Raw genomic sequence first — 16410 nt, forward strand, 5'->3', positions numbered from 1 at the left:
TGTTTAATGGTGTATTAATTCCTTGATAACATATTTTATTAACTAATAGTGTACATTAACGTTAACTACTACAATGGGTTGAAGCCATGTACTTCAACTTCATATTGTCTGCTTTAATTAATCATTAGCTAATGATTTGTAAATGTATCATTATGTTATGACTTTACTTGTTGAGGCACATGACTATTAACTAATTGTTAAGGAATGTCATTATGGTTTTGACATCTACACTAAGCCATGGATTTCAATTTCCAACTATCTACAACCGTGATTCCACTGTACCAGATAAACTGCTGTATCCAGAACCTTGTTGTTCATGGCACAGGAATGTGTCAGGTTAAGCTTGAGGTCTAGAATTCAAGGGCAGATCACTGAGAACATGCGGCCGGGCACTGCTGTTTTGTAACACTGTGTCAAGACCGGACAAAGAGAACAGAACCCATTATAATCAGTGATAGTGATTCTACACTGGATGCGGCACGACGCAACACAACACGACACAACAAAATGTCACTTCTGTTATGAAGGACAAATGGACTTGCTGTGGTCTGTCATGTCCAGTGTAAATAGCTGTTGCGGCATGACTTGATAATGGTCGCATCCAGTTTAAACACAGTGCAACAGCGGTCAGTAGTTCAGATTCTGGTGTGCTGATATTTGTGTGCAGCCCAACTTACCCATCCTTCAAACACATTCTCTGTCATTACACTCACTGCATGTGGAACTGTCAAAACCCATTTATTACATTTTACTTAACAATTAGTTAATAGTCATGTGCCTCAACATGTAAAGTCATAACAAAATGATACATTTAAATCATAAATTAATGATTAATTAAAGCAGACAACTGAAAGTTGAAGTATATGGCTTCAACCCATTGTGGTAATTAACACATTAATTTACACTTTTAGTTAATAAAATATGTTATTAAGGAATTAATACATTATGACACATTTAATTAATAACAATTCATATATTACTTAATCTATTAATCATATAGACTCTTTATTAGTTGCTGATGCAGTAATCATTAATTAATGGTTTAGTTCTTCATGAGTCATACATTAAAACATGATTACCTGTGCATTAGTTAAGCATGAATTAATGCATATTAGTGCACCGGTATAAGTGTTACCAAAATATGTGACAATGAAATTTTGTAATGCAGATCTTTAGCATAATTTACTCTGTGGGAAGTGTCAGCAGCAAAATGAGATGGAAGAAAACCACAATGATTTTTTTTTTTTTTTTTTTTTTTTTAGCTTATATGAAATAATGTGGTTTGGATTGGAAAGAAAGTTGTTATTATATCTATAAATGTCAACATGTCAACTGTTTTTATTACTGTATCTGTGAAATGTTTCGTTTTACTTGTTTTATGCAGAATATTTGTTTTCAAGCACTGTATTAAAATGGAGAAAATGTGGATATGTTTTAAATCCACCACAGGGGGCGCAGGTGTAGCTGCGTGTAATCTGAGTTGGGTTTAATAAATGTCCAAACATCGAAATCGTTCTTTCGAATCATATATTGCCTGGTTGAACAGATAACAAGTGCAGTTTTTAAGCACCCGAACAGCATTTGTCCATCGCTATTGTTAAGACTGAAGGCTGACAGAGAACAGACTCTTCAAATATAAGCAGCACCCACACAGGAAAAGGAAACGCGTGTAATTCTACAACATGTCAATGCACGCTCGTTTCAACACTTTCGGTTTAGAAACAAGGCGTTGGAGATTAAATGGCGCACATTTCGGGTACGATGTTAAACACATTTAATAGAGTAAGATAGAGTAAGATTTTTTTTGAATCTTGGAAGCAGAGATGGCAAACAGACTGGGTAAGTATCAAATTAGACTATACATGTTTTATTCAAATACCTGTGCTATAAACATTGGTTTCGTTTAGTTTATATAGGCCTAGACCCTTTTCACAGACTGCGATGACGCGTTTTAACAGTCATCAATATCGTAAATCCTGCAACGTTTTTTTATATTTTCAAAACGTATGTACATTTATAACACTATACTTAATATTATATTACCTTTGCATCAAATTACAAAAAACTATTTAATGCTGCTGTGAGAGTGATTCTAATACAGTGGCTATGGAAGTGACGGTAAAAATGACATCTTTCACTCTTCTGACTGCCGTTATCAATGTGACTTAAGTCGTAAACACAAAGCATCAATACTGTAACCTCAAATGGATGATTTCTTTTGTACGATTGTACAAAATCTGCTGCTTTATTGCTTTTTGTTTTTGTTACAGAATGCGGAAGTAACATTGGTAGGCCTATAATTTCTGCGTTACCTTTTGCACTGAAAGCAAAATAGCTAAATAAATAAATAAAAACACCTTCTGTGTCTTTTGTTCAGATTTTTTTTTCTTTTTTTTTTTGGCCAGGAATATACAATATTAAAGAGTATTATTTCACAATAAATTACAGAAATGAGTACAGTGAAATTAAAGCAAGCTGGGTAATTTTCTTATGAATTGAATCGATAATTGTAAATTATTGTAAAATAATGCTGAAATCACAGTAATTAACTGCCCTTGTTTTACTGTGAATTCACATTATAAAGTTGTCTTTAATCATGCCACTGTAGAAAAAAAAAATATTTACCACTGTAATTGTTTTGATGTCACCGTAATAGTGATCAGTGTTCCATTTGCTTGGGATCTTGGACCTTGTATATATTTTTTTCCAAATTTCTGATCTATCCAAGTCAGAAGTGTGACAAATGAAAACATTTGTTAAAACAATGACAAGAATATAAAATAAGCTAATTAGCTATTTTTCATTTGGTCAGACTATACTATTAGCATTATTTCAGCATAAAGATTTATCAATATCTTATTTCAAATTCATAATTGTTTGTAGATTGATATTTCACAATAGTGAAGCAGCTGCTGAGATTTATCTTTGAAAGGTGTGACATCAGCTTGAAACACAAGATTTTTTTTCTTCTATCACCTAATGATGCACAGACATCAATACTCGACATACAAAACACAACAATGGTGACACTCAACAAATAATAAAAAAAAAGATAAATTATGAACATTATGAAATAAACCAACCACACAAACTGATAAAAATGAAGCAAAAATAAGTTCAGCAGCACAGATAAAACCAACAAGAATCAAGAAACTCCACATCTATTCATGCCGCACTGTATGCTGGGTACCTTCATAGTACATATGCACTGTAGAAATACAGTAAGTACAGTAATTTTTGGAGAGTGCAGTTAGATACAAGAGAAGTCCTACTGTGGAACATCTGTGAAAGTCATGCAGTTATTAACCTGGAATATACTGTAATTTCACACAAAATAATTTTAACAGTGCACATAATTAGATTTTTTTTCTTGCAGAAATCAAGAGAAGCCAAAGTCCAAGGGGTGATCGTCCCAACAGTAAGTCCATTAAAGATAACATAGTGGTATTTATATGAACACTGTAAAGAGATTGCTGCATTTTTTACAGTAACTTACTGGCAGCTGTATGCCAGTAAAATACTATAAAATGTTTTACAGTATTATTACTGTATTTTCATGTACAGTATTTTGTACAGCAATGTATTCATGTATTTTCATTTAGTTTAAACAATTTATATAGAACAATCCAATTGTGGTATAGCATTGTAAACCATATTTTTATACCACCTCCACCCCAAAAAAAATCCCAATAACTCATAAACATTTCATCCACTTTGAATTATTAGGTTGTATCTGCATTCTGAGCAGTTTTGAGATATCGAGCTTCAAAGTTTTTGAATTCGATTTGACTTTGTTTTTTGTTTTCTAAATAAAAAGTACTAAAATGTACGCAAAAAAAAAAAAAAAAAATTACATAATGCAAATCATTTGTCACAGAATAAGAATATGTGAATAACTCAATTTTGACAAAAATGTCAGAGAGAACCTTATAATTCCAAGGGTACGATTTGCTTTTTTTTTTTTTTTAGAAGTACAAATTACAAATCTTGACCTCAAGGAGCCACTAGTTGAAAAAAGGCAACACCCTAGTCCCTAGGATGAATCTCCTGGGGACCATTATAATTTTTTGTTTGTAGTTTATTTAGAATATAGTTAACTATATAAATGAGAGTCAAAGAAACATTTTGAGTATACAGTTAGTTATACCTGGAAATAAATCCTGTTCTAAGATATATGTGAACATCACATACCTGGCATTTGGTGTTTGGTGTTTCTATGCACTGGAGAAAAGACTTGAACTGATTAACATGAGATTTAAAAGATAAGGAGTCATCAATCATAAAACCTACATATTTATATTCAGTCTGTAGGGTTTTAAGTGATGGTTGATTTGCTACTTGCTTCTTTGATCTTGAGAAGAACATTGCTTTAGTTTTAGTCACGTTCAAAGTCAGGCTTAAATCACAAAGCCTTTGTTGCACAACATCAAAAGCACATTGTAGCAAGGACACAGCTTGAGGTAATTTGGGTGCACTACAGTAGATCATAGTATTGTCGGCGTAAAAATGAAAATTAACGTTACTAATATTAATGTCAAAATTATTAATATAAATAATAAAAAGGCCCCAAAACAGACCCCTGAGGAACACCCCTCATAATCTGCAAAGGTGCAGATGAATGGCCTTCCATCTGCACACACTGTGTGCTGTCCACTAAGTAGCTTTCAAACCAAGAAATTGTATCTTTTGACAATCCAATTAGTCCCAGTCTAGTTTTCTCAATTTACTAAGACCAACAGTGTTGAAAGCCTTAGATAAGTCAATAAAGAGTGAAACACAATAATGACCTCTGTTGAGCACCTCAATAATATCATTTAAAACCCTGGTAGCAGCTGTAGTTGTGCTGTGCTTTTTCCTAAAACCTGGGTGATTATGTGATAAAATGCCATATTAATCAACTGCTCACTAATGAGAGATTCAAAAACCTTGGACAGAATGCAAAGTTTGAGATCGGCCTGTAGTTACTCAGATCAGAGGCATCTCCTCCTTTTAACAATGGGATAACGAATGCAGACTTCTGCATCTTTGGAAATGCATTTAGACTCACTGAAAGATTCTAGATATATGTCAAAGGAGCAGCTATGGCTGCGTTTACACTGGCACAAAAAATCCGATCTTTTGTTCACATCTGACACAGATCGGAATTAGTTGCACACGTGTAAACACAAAAATCCACACGAGATCCAATTTTTTCACATCCGATCTGAGCCACTTCCAAATGTGGTTTTAAATCCGATACATATCCGATCTCTGGACATTCGACCTACGTCTAAACACGCATATCCGATTCCCATTGGAATTCCAATACACATTTGCTCACTAAAAGGTAGCTTCAATGTTGTATTATGAAGCAGACGTGCTTGTATGCACTCGCAGTAAAAATTCGCAGCTTTTTTTTTTAACAACAATTCGCAGCAATTTCAACCTTTGCAAGGTTAATTTAAAAGAGACCGCCGCGTTGTTTTTCTTATAAGCCAAAAGCTTCACTGTAGCTATCTCTCTCTCTCTCTCTCTCTCTCTCTCACGTGCGCGCTCTCTCTCTCCTTAGCTCGCTCAAAAAAAAAAATGGAATTCTAAAACTAATAACTGTAGATAAAATATCAAACGCAAAATTATTTTTTTCCGGTCTGTATCCAGACTTTGCGCTGCAATTCATCCATGACACTGACAGCTGTTAACTTATCCATTCTGACACGTAATCATGGCCACTCGACATGAAATATATAAATAATTTTTATTCAAAACCCGAGGATCTACCATGTGCATGTAAAACTATCAGTGACAATCATTTTAGGGCAGGAAGTAATGTAAACACAGATATCCGATACCAGTCGCGTCTAAAGTGAATGTAAACACACTGGTCAAAAAATCGGATATGGTCAAAAGATTGGATCTGTGCATTAAGACTTGCAGTGTAAATGCAGCCTATGTGATCAGCAGCTAATATGAAAAAAAAAATGGTTCTTACTGGTCAGGACCAGCTGACTTATTCACGTCCAATGTTTTAAGAGCTTTTTTAATCTGACAAATTACAAGTTGTTTAAAAGAAAACTTACGATCTGATAGATGTCTTCCTGTGTCAATATTCATGTCTTTGGTTTTAGGTGCCTTGAGTGACGACCCAACAGCAAAAAAGTGTTTATTAAAACAGTTCAACATCTCTCCTTTTTCTGAAATTTTAATGGAATTGTCCATTATATATAAAAGAAGTCCTACAGCCTTTTTTTTACATCAGTAATGGAGTCAAAGTTTTTTCAAAATTTCATAGGTTTGTTTAAATTATGAGTTGTTTCATTTAAAAAGTAATCAGCTTCAGCTTTCCTTATCATCGCTGTACATCTATTTCATAATTTTCTGAAACAAAGCCAATCGGATTTACACTCAAAAAAAAGAATTGTTGGATTTACTTAAAAAAGAAGTTTCAAGTGGTTCTGCGCAACTATATTGAGTAATTTGTACAAATAACAATTTAGTTGAATAAACAAAAGAAATTCAAGTAAAACTGACAATTTTTTTTTTGAGTAAATACAAAACATTTGAATGTCACTATTACATAATATTTATATGTGCAGTTTACTTAATAAAGTTATGTTTATTACGTAAGGTGAACAGATTTATTGACTTAATTTACCTTATTAAATGAACTAGTTTTTCTACAAAATGCGCTCAAAATATAACTAATTGAACGAAATCAATTTAATTGAGAGCAGGAATTACATCCTAAACATGCGTATATGAGTGTACACAGCCTAAACACAGGCGACAGTCTTCTGCATAATGGTAACCACACATTCAAAAACATTACAGAAACTCCTCTAAATGTCCAACATAACTGAACATTAAACACTAACATAAACTAACAACATCTTTCCCTTTACTGAAAAACACATAAAATAACACTTTAATCCCTAAATTTACTCTCCTAATGCAGGACCATGCAAAGCATGCTGGGAATTACGGATCCACTGCCCAGTTAGTTATGTTAACATTAATTTGTGCGTTTTACTCAGCAATGTTAAGTTGACTGAACAAACACTTACTAAGGTAAGCTGACAATACTCATTTTTAGAAACAACGCAGTTAAATTACGTTCATGTAGTTACATGAGTTTTTTAAGTAATGTGAACAAGGGTGGTTTGAGTGAAACTAACAACAGTGAAAGTTCAATTTTTTGAGTGTAAGATCAAAGTGCCTTGCTCTAGCCCAGGCAACATCACGCTCATGAATCAAATTTGATAATGTGGGTGAGAAACGGGTTATCTCGACCCTTGATGCAATATTTTTTAAATATCTTGTGCTCACAAATACTTCAAAAAGTGTGCAAACACAGATGCTGTTGAATATCTTTGCGGTAAATTAGTAAAAAATAAATCAAGAAGTGATGAATTATCCAGCTTTTTTAAATTTCACCTAGTTGGTGTATTTACTAATTGCTGAATGTTAAAGGTATCACAAAAAAAAAAAAAACTTACCTTTAGCAGATGAAGGCTCCAGCCAATTCCAATTAAAACCTCCAATTAACATTAATTCTTTAAAATTCAACTTTGACATAAAATCTGTATTAAATAAAACAGAATATGTTGCTGACAGAGGTCTATAGCAACCCACAACAGTAAATGCTAAGGATTTTGAGGATACCACTTCAACTGCCATAAGTTCAAATTGTTTAGGTATTGACTTGAATAGCAACAATTTTACCCTGTACTTATTTTTTATATAAATCGCTAATTCACCCCCTCTTTTTGGCAGATCAATTCTGAAAACATTATACCCTTCAATATTTAATAACATTATCTGAAATTGATTTGTTAAGCCATGTTTCAGAAATTACCAAAAGGTCAGCATCAGTGTTCTTTACCCATATACGCACTATATCCATTTAGGAATAATTTGAAATAGTTTGTTTTACATAAAATAGAATTAATATACTAACATTTTTGGTGAGTTACTGGACATAATTTCTCTTTTGTCCATTAACCGTCACTTCCACCAGACAGTTATATATTACAGTATCTTACTGTACATATTACAGTAAAATACTGTTCAAATTACAGAAATTAGGTACAGTGAATGTACAGCTTAAATAGTGCATGGTAATTCCTGAATTTGTATTCTGAAGTAAATACTTGATTGTTTGATACAGTGATGACTGTTCAACTGCCATTTGACAACATAATGTATTTGTGTGTTGTGTGTTTCAGTGAGTGATCTGAGGATTGTCCTGTTGGGGAAGAACGCATCAGAAAACAACAGAGTGGGAAACTTAATCTTAGATAAAAAAGTGTTTAGAAAAAAAACACCACAACCTGATGTAGAGGAGCACAGTGAAAGAGTGGAGGGGAGAAACATCACCATCATCAACACCATTCACCTGCTCAAATCAAAAATCTCACAACAAAAAATAGCACAGAAAGTGTCAGAGTTTTCTTCTCCAGAACCTGATGTGATCATACTGGTGCTGCAGCACAATGACTTTAGTGAGAGGAAAAGAGACAGATTACTTTCAGTGTTGAACTGCTTTGGTGAGCAGGCGATGAAGCGCACAATGATTCTGACTACTGATGATGAGACACACAGTGCTGAAAAGAAACATGAAAATGAATTCATTCAGCAAATATCTACAGAATGTGGAGGAGGACGTCTTCAACTTCAAAACACACAACGCTCTCAAATACTTCAAAAAGTGGATGAAATACTCATTCGTAGTGGTTTTAAGGAGACACAACAGAGCTCATCACTGAATCAAGTGGACAGTAAGTCTTTCATAGTTGCTACCGGACTGCTGTCAGTAGTGTTTACATAGACCAATTTAATTAACTATGTAGCATTAAAAAAAATAAATAATATCTTGGCCTTATTTGAGGATCTGGCAGCACCTGAAAATGAGAAGCATTTTGCATAATTTAGGTTGATAAATAAAACAAGTAAAAATGATTTACCAGAGGGGTTAGACTAATACATTTATACATTTATAGCTTATAGAGTCTTGCTTCTCAGATAATTTTCTTATTTTAAATATCCTCTAAAAAAAAGAATAATAAAATGTTTTTAATGACAAAAAATATTTCCAGGACAAAAAGCTGAAACGTGTGGATATTTTTGTTTTTCAGAACCAAGTGTATTTAGCATGTCTAAAAATCAAAAGCTGATCTTGGCAATATGTGGTTATAATGAGGAAATAAAAGCCTCCATGTCAAAGCTTTTACTGGGGAAAAACACAGCCATATCAGCTCAAGAGTCCACATCAGTGCGTGTGTGGAGTGATGTTGAGGTTCATGGCCGTCTGATCAGTCTGGTGGAGCTTCCAGCTCTCAATCGTCTCTCAGAGGAGGAAGTGAAGCGTCAGACTCTCCACTGTGTGTCTCTCTGTGATCCTGGAGTTCATGTTTTCCTCCTCATTGTTCCTGCTACTCCACTTACTAATGAAGAAAGAGAAGGAATAGAGAAGATCCAGAGAATATTCAGCTCCGGAAAGCACTTCATTCTGATTTTCTTTACATATCTCCATATTGTAGAAAAAGCAACAGATTTTGTCAAATCTAGTCCAGAATCTCAGAGATTAATCAGTTGTTGTGGAGGGCAGTACAGAGTGATTGGGTTAAAGGAACCGGAAAGCTCAAGACAGATCCCAGAACTGCTGGATTATATAGAGAACATGAAGACTGAACCCTATTCACTTCAGATGTATGTGAAAGCTCAAGAGAACAGAGTCAGAAATGAATCAAAGCAGAAGCTTCAGTCAGAGGGTAAGTGAATTATACTCATAAAATCTTTTATAGGTTTTAATAACAAAATATGGTGCAACATCTTTGTACATTCATGTTTTAGCAACAGCACCTCTAGAAGCTTAATGGAGCAGTTGATGAATATTTTTTTTCTATATAGTTTAGAATATGTTTTGATTTCAGTAGACAAAAATTAATTCCATAAAACAAGTCTGAAGGTTGAAAATGATGTGATATAGGTCTTTTTTTTTTTTTTTTTTTTGAGTTTTAAACAATATACCAGTTGTTAAGTTTCTTCAATTATCCATCAGAATCCTATATCATCCTTATCAAAACTATTTTTAAGTTGGAATGATATTATGAGCTGTATTTTTCAGATGTCATTCTGAATCATTGTATGTGTATAATCAGATCCACTGGTTTGTTCTTGTTTTGCAGTGGGCAGAAGTTGTCCAGATTTCAGTCGTCCCATCAGTAAGTCCATTCAATGATTTGAAAGCAGCATTAAAGTGTGATTTTAATGAAGACATACTGTCTGTTACTGTGATATATTTATATTACTGATAAACCTACTACATTAGTATATTTTATGTAATGAACAACTAAAGTCTGGCCATCAGAGCAGAGCAGGCTCTCAGAAAGGAGAGAAACTGAATCTTCTGACAAGTCATTTGAGAATGTTTGAAAAATGTGATGATGTGCAATGTATATTATGAGACAATGAAAGTTTATTTTTTGACCTTGGATTCATGTAAACCTGTTGTAGGAGACCTCCTAATCAATATTAGGAACCTTTAAAATAGCATAATAGGGGCACTAGAAGGGATAGTTCACCTAAAAATAAAAATGAAAATAATGTCATTAATTACCCACCCTCATGTTGTTCTACACCTGTAAGACCTTCGTTCATCATCAGAACACAAATTAAGATATTTGTGATAAAATCCGATGGCTCAGTGAGGCCTGCATTGACAGCAAGATAATTTACACTTTCAAATGCCCAGAAAGGCTAAAGATATATTTAAAACAGTTCATGTGACTACAGTGGTTCAACTTTAATATTATAAAGTGACAAGAATACTTTTTTGTGCGCCAAAAAAAACAAATAAGCCATTTTTTCAACAATATCTAGTGATGGGTGATTTCAAAACACTGCTTCATGAAGCTTTGAAGCTTTACAAATCTCTTGTTTCAAATCAGTGGTTTGGAGCGTGTATCAAACTGCCAAAATCACGTGATTTCAGTAAACAAGGCTTCGTTGCATCATAAGTTATTTAGTTTTTTTGGTGCAAAAAAAAGTATTCTTGTCACTTCATAACATTAAGGTTGAACCACTGTAGTCACATGAATTGTTTTAATGTCTTTAGTACCATTCTGGGCATCTGGAAGTGTTAATTATCGTGTTAATTATTATTTTTTTATCAAAATAAAAGTAAAAAATGACAGAATTTTCATTTTTATTTTTGGGTGAACTAACCCTTTGAAGGTACACTGAAATTTTGATAATTGTGAACAAAAAAGTTACAGTTAGTATATACAATTGAAAAACGTGTTTTTGTCTTACCCTTGTAAGCAACCCCCTCAAATGTGAATCTCAAGAATGGTCTGTTAATTGGGAGCTATCTGGATATGAAAGTATGTGTCTTTCAGTTCCACTAGATTAAAACCAATCTCCTAATATTCTGAATGGCCGTCTTATTAGAGCGTGGTTTAGACACCCCAAATTGAGGATGGGTCTGAGGCCACCATCCTTCTTGAGGACGAGGAAGTAGTGGCTGTAAAAGCCTAACTTACTGTGGGCTGCGGGGACTTTCTCTACTGTACTTCGGTTCGAAAGATGTGAGTCGCAGATGGCAGCTTGCTGCACTGTGGCGGGGGTCTGATGTTTGCAGCAGGATCTGTGAAGGTTTTGTTTTTTATTTGACTCGCTTGAACAGTGAAAGGAGGTCTGGGTGTGCATGCCACTGGTGGATATGTACATGCGTGTGCTCAATTAGTCCCATCTGCTCAGCCCTGCGACTCCATTGTTTCTTCGTCTCAGGCTCCTGAGAGGAGAGAACGGTGGAGAATGAGGGGCGGAGCAAGAAAGCAGTTCACGAGCACAGCAAGGCAAGACTTTTACATAACATTTACATTTAGCAGAAGCTTCTATCCAAAGTGACTTACAATTTAGGAGAGCAATAGGAGCAATCAAACTAACAATAATGCAACACTTTCAGTCCAGCACAGTACATAGCAAAGATTTTTTTTTTTTTTAGTATTAATGCGTCAAGTGTTGGCAAAAAAGATTCATCTTCAGCAGTTTCTTAAAATGGCTAAAGTCTATACTCTATACTCTAATAGTCTCACCCAATAGTCACAGGGCAAAAGCATCATTTTTAGTCGCCAAGTTGTCAGCACTGTTCCCATTCTCGCAGTGAGAGCAGCCACAGTGTGGACGCGTCCCAGGCAAGCAATGCTTTTGCTGTGCTTGTCTGAGCTACAGATTTGGCACTGACATTTTGCATCAATTGTACTGCTGTTTTTTCCACCAAACGAACTTGCCCCAGGAATTAGGGGATTTGTGTCACATTCTTTAACAGTCCATCTAGAAACAAAGCTGTTGTGACCCCAAAACCCCTCACAGAATAATAAAGTCATCCTGTTTACTTATCAGGATCAACTAAATGCGGGATTTTCATAAGTATGTGAAATTTGTGAAGTTCACAGCATAACCTTAAACTCACAAAAGAAAATTTTAAATATGTCCTGTTACTGTAGGGACATCGACTTTACATTTTCACGCCCTTAAACATGAACAAAACAAACTGTGATTGGTTGAATTTCATGTCAGTCAGATGTCCTCTTGGTTGGTTCTTTGACAATGAAAGCTGCCATGGAGTCCAGACCTTCTGCCGCCAGTCTAAAAGCTCTGGCTATGCGAGACTAATTTTATCCCCTTGCACTATTAGCCCTGTTGTACCCTATATCTGTGTATATTTAGATAAATTATGAAGTTATGTCAAAGAAGCATCAGGCTGATTTGGTTGTCTCTTGTGTTTCAGGTTGTGATCTGAGGATTGTTCTACTGGGGAAGAATGTGTCTGAAAACAGTCGAGTGGGAAACTTAATCTTAGGGGAAGATACATTTGAAAGTGAAGCTTCTTCAGCTGAGAGGAAGCTCCAGCAGCACAGGCAGGGAGTCGGAAGACATTTGGAAGACCGATATGTGACCGTCATCATCAGTCCTCAGCTGCTCCAGACACATCTGTCACTCCGTCACATCACACAGACAGTGAGAGAGTGTGTGAATCTGTCTGATCCAGGACCTCATGCGTTCATACTCGTACTGCAGTATAATGACTTCACTGAGGAGGACATGATAAGAGTGAAAATGATCCTGAAAGAATTCAGCGAAGAGGCGATTAAACACACCATAGTGATTACGACTGATCAAGAGTCATACAGATCATATGTTTATTTGGGGAATAGGGCAATTTATCATTTAATAAAGGATTGTGGAGGAGCACATCTGCAGCTTGATGAAAGAAGACCAGAATGGCGTTCTGAGGTATTCGAGATGGTTGATAAGAAACTCAAGGAAAATCAGGAAGACTGTCTTACATGTGACGTATTTCATGATGTTAGAGGAACTCCAATGAATGAAGAGCAGAACATATCAGAGGAAGAAAATGACCACAGAGAAAGTGATGAAAGTGATGAAGGTAGTTCAAAGTGAATATCAGTTTGACCATTTTCATTGCTCACTAAAAATTATGGTGGATATAGTAAGTCAGTTTGATCCATGCATTGATAACATATATTATTGTCTTGATCAAAAAATAATTGCAGCAGTTAGTCCTAAATGTTAATTTCAGATCAGTGGAATTAGGGCTGCATGATATATAGTTTTAGCATTGATAGTGCGGCGTGCTCATCTGCGATAGTCACATTGCAAGATGTGCGATGTCAAGTATAGGGATCGTAGTTGTTACAGATCTGGCACCATGGTTTGAAACTCACATGATTCTCCGATTAATTGCAATGTTTAACAATCATAGAGCAAATGTTCATCATTTGCACGTTTTAGGTTCTGTTAGTTTAAACATTGAAGTGATTTTAAACCATTCTAGAGCTTAATTCCTGAGTTGTGTGTTGCTTTCTGTGCACACACACAGAGAGAGCTACACAGATGCACGTGAACACAGAATTCTTTTCCTCATCTATTTGTGCTTGAATGGACACATACACACACATTATGTCAAAATTAGGGCTGTTGATTTAACATGTTAATTAGATTAATTAATTACAGTTAATTAATTACACTTTATAATAACACAATTAATGCACCCGCCCCGCCCCTGACTTACTATGTAGGTCATCTGACATTTCATACGGTTGATTGATGATGAATATGAAGCAACAACTCACTGCGTGATGGAGCCAATAGAAAGCAGTTAGAATAACCCTAAAATTCAAGATATCTGGGCAGAAATGCCCCTGTATGAGTTTTTGTCTCATATTTATGTCTTATGATCATAGTACCATAGTATCACACCAGTAATGAGCGCATGAGTGCTGTTTTTGTCCCGTGGCAGTAGTGCAAATGTGATATATTGATTTTATACAACAGTTCAGTAAATCAGAAGTTAATATTGTAAATAATAGGCCTATTGTATTATATTTTAGACATAATATTGTCTGCTTTTGCTCAATTTTGCCAATGAAATTGTTACCTACAAAGCCAGAACAGAACGGTTGTGCGTCTCCGAGCAACACTCAGCGGTTTCATTTCTGAATGAATCAGTGGTTTGAACAAATCAATCAGGTGAATTACTGATTCTATGGCCCATTCATAAAGAGTCATTAACTTCAGTGCTGAATGAATCAGCCATTTGAATGAATCGAATGAATTAATGACTCAATTACTCACTCATTAAGACATTTACCACCACCTACTGGCTTTTTTAGATATTTTTTAGAGTATCATTTCATATAAAATAATAATAATAATAATAATAATAATAATAATAATATATTTCCATATTAATAATAATTAAAAATAAATAAATAAAGGGATAGTTTACCCCAAAATGACAATTCTGTCATCATTTACTCAACCTCATGTTGAGTCAAATAAAATATATTTTTTTATTTGTAATGTTTCTTTGTTGCTTTTCTCATTTAACACAACAATAACATTAACCCTCCTATTACCCTCAAAATCCAGCAACATTTTTTCTACACTGGGGTCAGTTTGACCCCAGCAATTAAAGACCTCCAGAATATGATTTTATTTTCAAAGGTTTATGTATCAGGTACTTTATGTTTCTTCATTGACTACTCAAATAGCTCTTTAAATAAAACAACACCCCCCATCACCCCCGTGTGTGATTAAATGTGGTGGTTAGTATCAGAATCTAACAATTTGCTTGTAAAAATAAATAAATAAACTAGATGAGTAAAGTTCGTAGACAAACTTTAAGTTGGCTTGAAAAAGCCTAGCCAGAAAGTTGAGTAGTTTTAAAAGGTTGAAGTTTGAAGCTTTTCAGTTTGAAATAGTTTGTTTTAGTTTAGTAGTTTAAAAGCTAGCAAGTGTGTGTGTGTTAGTCAAGTCAAGTCACCTTTATTTATATAGTGCTTTTTACAATGCAGATTGTGTCAAAGCAGCTTTACATTGATAACTGGTATATAATTTTGGCTGCACAGCAGCTCTTAAAGAAAATGGTGTCAATGCAGGCAGATGCAAAGCACTGTTGAATATCAAATGTCAAATGTCAAGTGTCCCCAACTAAACAAGCCAAAGGTGACAGCGGCAAGGAACCCAAACTCCAACAGGTGACATCAGTTGGCAAACAGGTGGCAAATAGGTGTTTAAATGGAGGGGGAAAAAAACCTTGGGAGAAACCAGGCTTAGGGGGGGCCAGTTCTCCTCTGGCAAACAGTGCTTTGATTTAGGTAGCTAGCATAAGTCTGATAGGATCGCAACATTCAAAGTATTTATTCCAGTTCAATCCAGTTGACGATTGTATTCATCATGCCGGTATGGACGGTTTGTTGAGGAGCTGTGCCATTGGCTGTTGTGTTGATGAGGCCTTCACAGTGGATGATCTAGTTGACTAAATCTCTGCTGATACTTCAGGGGTGTGTTGTGGTCGTGTCAAAGTGTAGGTCCTTAATCTCACCTGGATACGGCCCAGATCCGGTTGACTATGGTAAACCTCGGGATAAATAGAAAGACTAATATTAGCGTAGATGCCATTCTTCTTCTGATGTAACGAGTACATCTAGTATTATAGGAAGTGTTCCCGGTTCTGGCTGACCTAATTTATGCAGCCTAACAATCCTTTAACAGATTTGAAAACATAAATTGATAATGTGTTATGTGTATGCCAGGTTAAAGAGATGCGTTTTTAGTCTAGATTTAAACTGACAAAGTGTGTCTGCTTCCCGAACAATGCTAGGAAGATTGTTCCAGAGTTTAGGTGTCAAATAGGAGAAGGATCTACCACCTGCAGTTGATTTTGATATTCTAGGTATTATTAGCTGGCCTGAATTCTGAGATCGCAATAGACGTGAAGGACTACAATGTGTTAAGAGCTCACTCAGGTACTGGAGAGCTAAACCATTTAGTGCTTTGTACGTAATTAGCAAGATTTTAAAATCTATACGATGCTTAACAGGAAGCCAATGCAGTGTTGACAGA

General features: G+C 35.1%; 1 protein-coding gene across 4 annotated transcripts in view; it reads left to right on the plus strand.

Annotated features, from left to right (window-relative positions):
* Positions 1–1471: 1471 nt before the first annotated feature.
* Positions 1472–16410, plus strand: part of LOC127509852 (GTPase IMAP family member 8-like) — an 82671-nt gene continuing 67732 nt past the window's right edge. For 2 of the 4 annotated variants that reach the window (XM_051888995.1, XM_051888996.1), the window contains exons 1-6: positions 1472–1839; positions 3377–3418; positions 8202–8753; positions 9111–9746; positions 10164–10199; positions 12770–13429. In XM_051888995.1, the coding sequence (XP_051744955.1) occupies positions 1824–1839; positions 3377–3418; positions 8202–8753; positions 9111–9746; positions 10164–10199; positions 12770–13429 (1942 nt within the window). In that variant the 5' untranslated portion in view covers positions 1472–1823. The remainder of the gene's footprint in view (positions 1840–3376; positions 3419–8201; positions 8754–9110; positions 9747–10163; positions 10200–12769; positions 13430–16410) is intronic. The other 2 variants (XM_051888997.1, XM_051888993.1) reach the window with 2 other exon arrangements.

The sequence above is a fragment of the Ctenopharyngodon idella genome, chromosome 3 (genome assembly GCF_019924925.1).
Source record: "Ctenopharyngodon idella isolate HZGC_01 chromosome 3, HZGC01, whole genome shotgun sequence".
NCBI classification, from domain to species: Eukaryota; Metazoa; Chordata; class Actinopteri; order Cypriniformes; family Xenocyprididae; genus Ctenopharyngodon; species Ctenopharyngodon idella.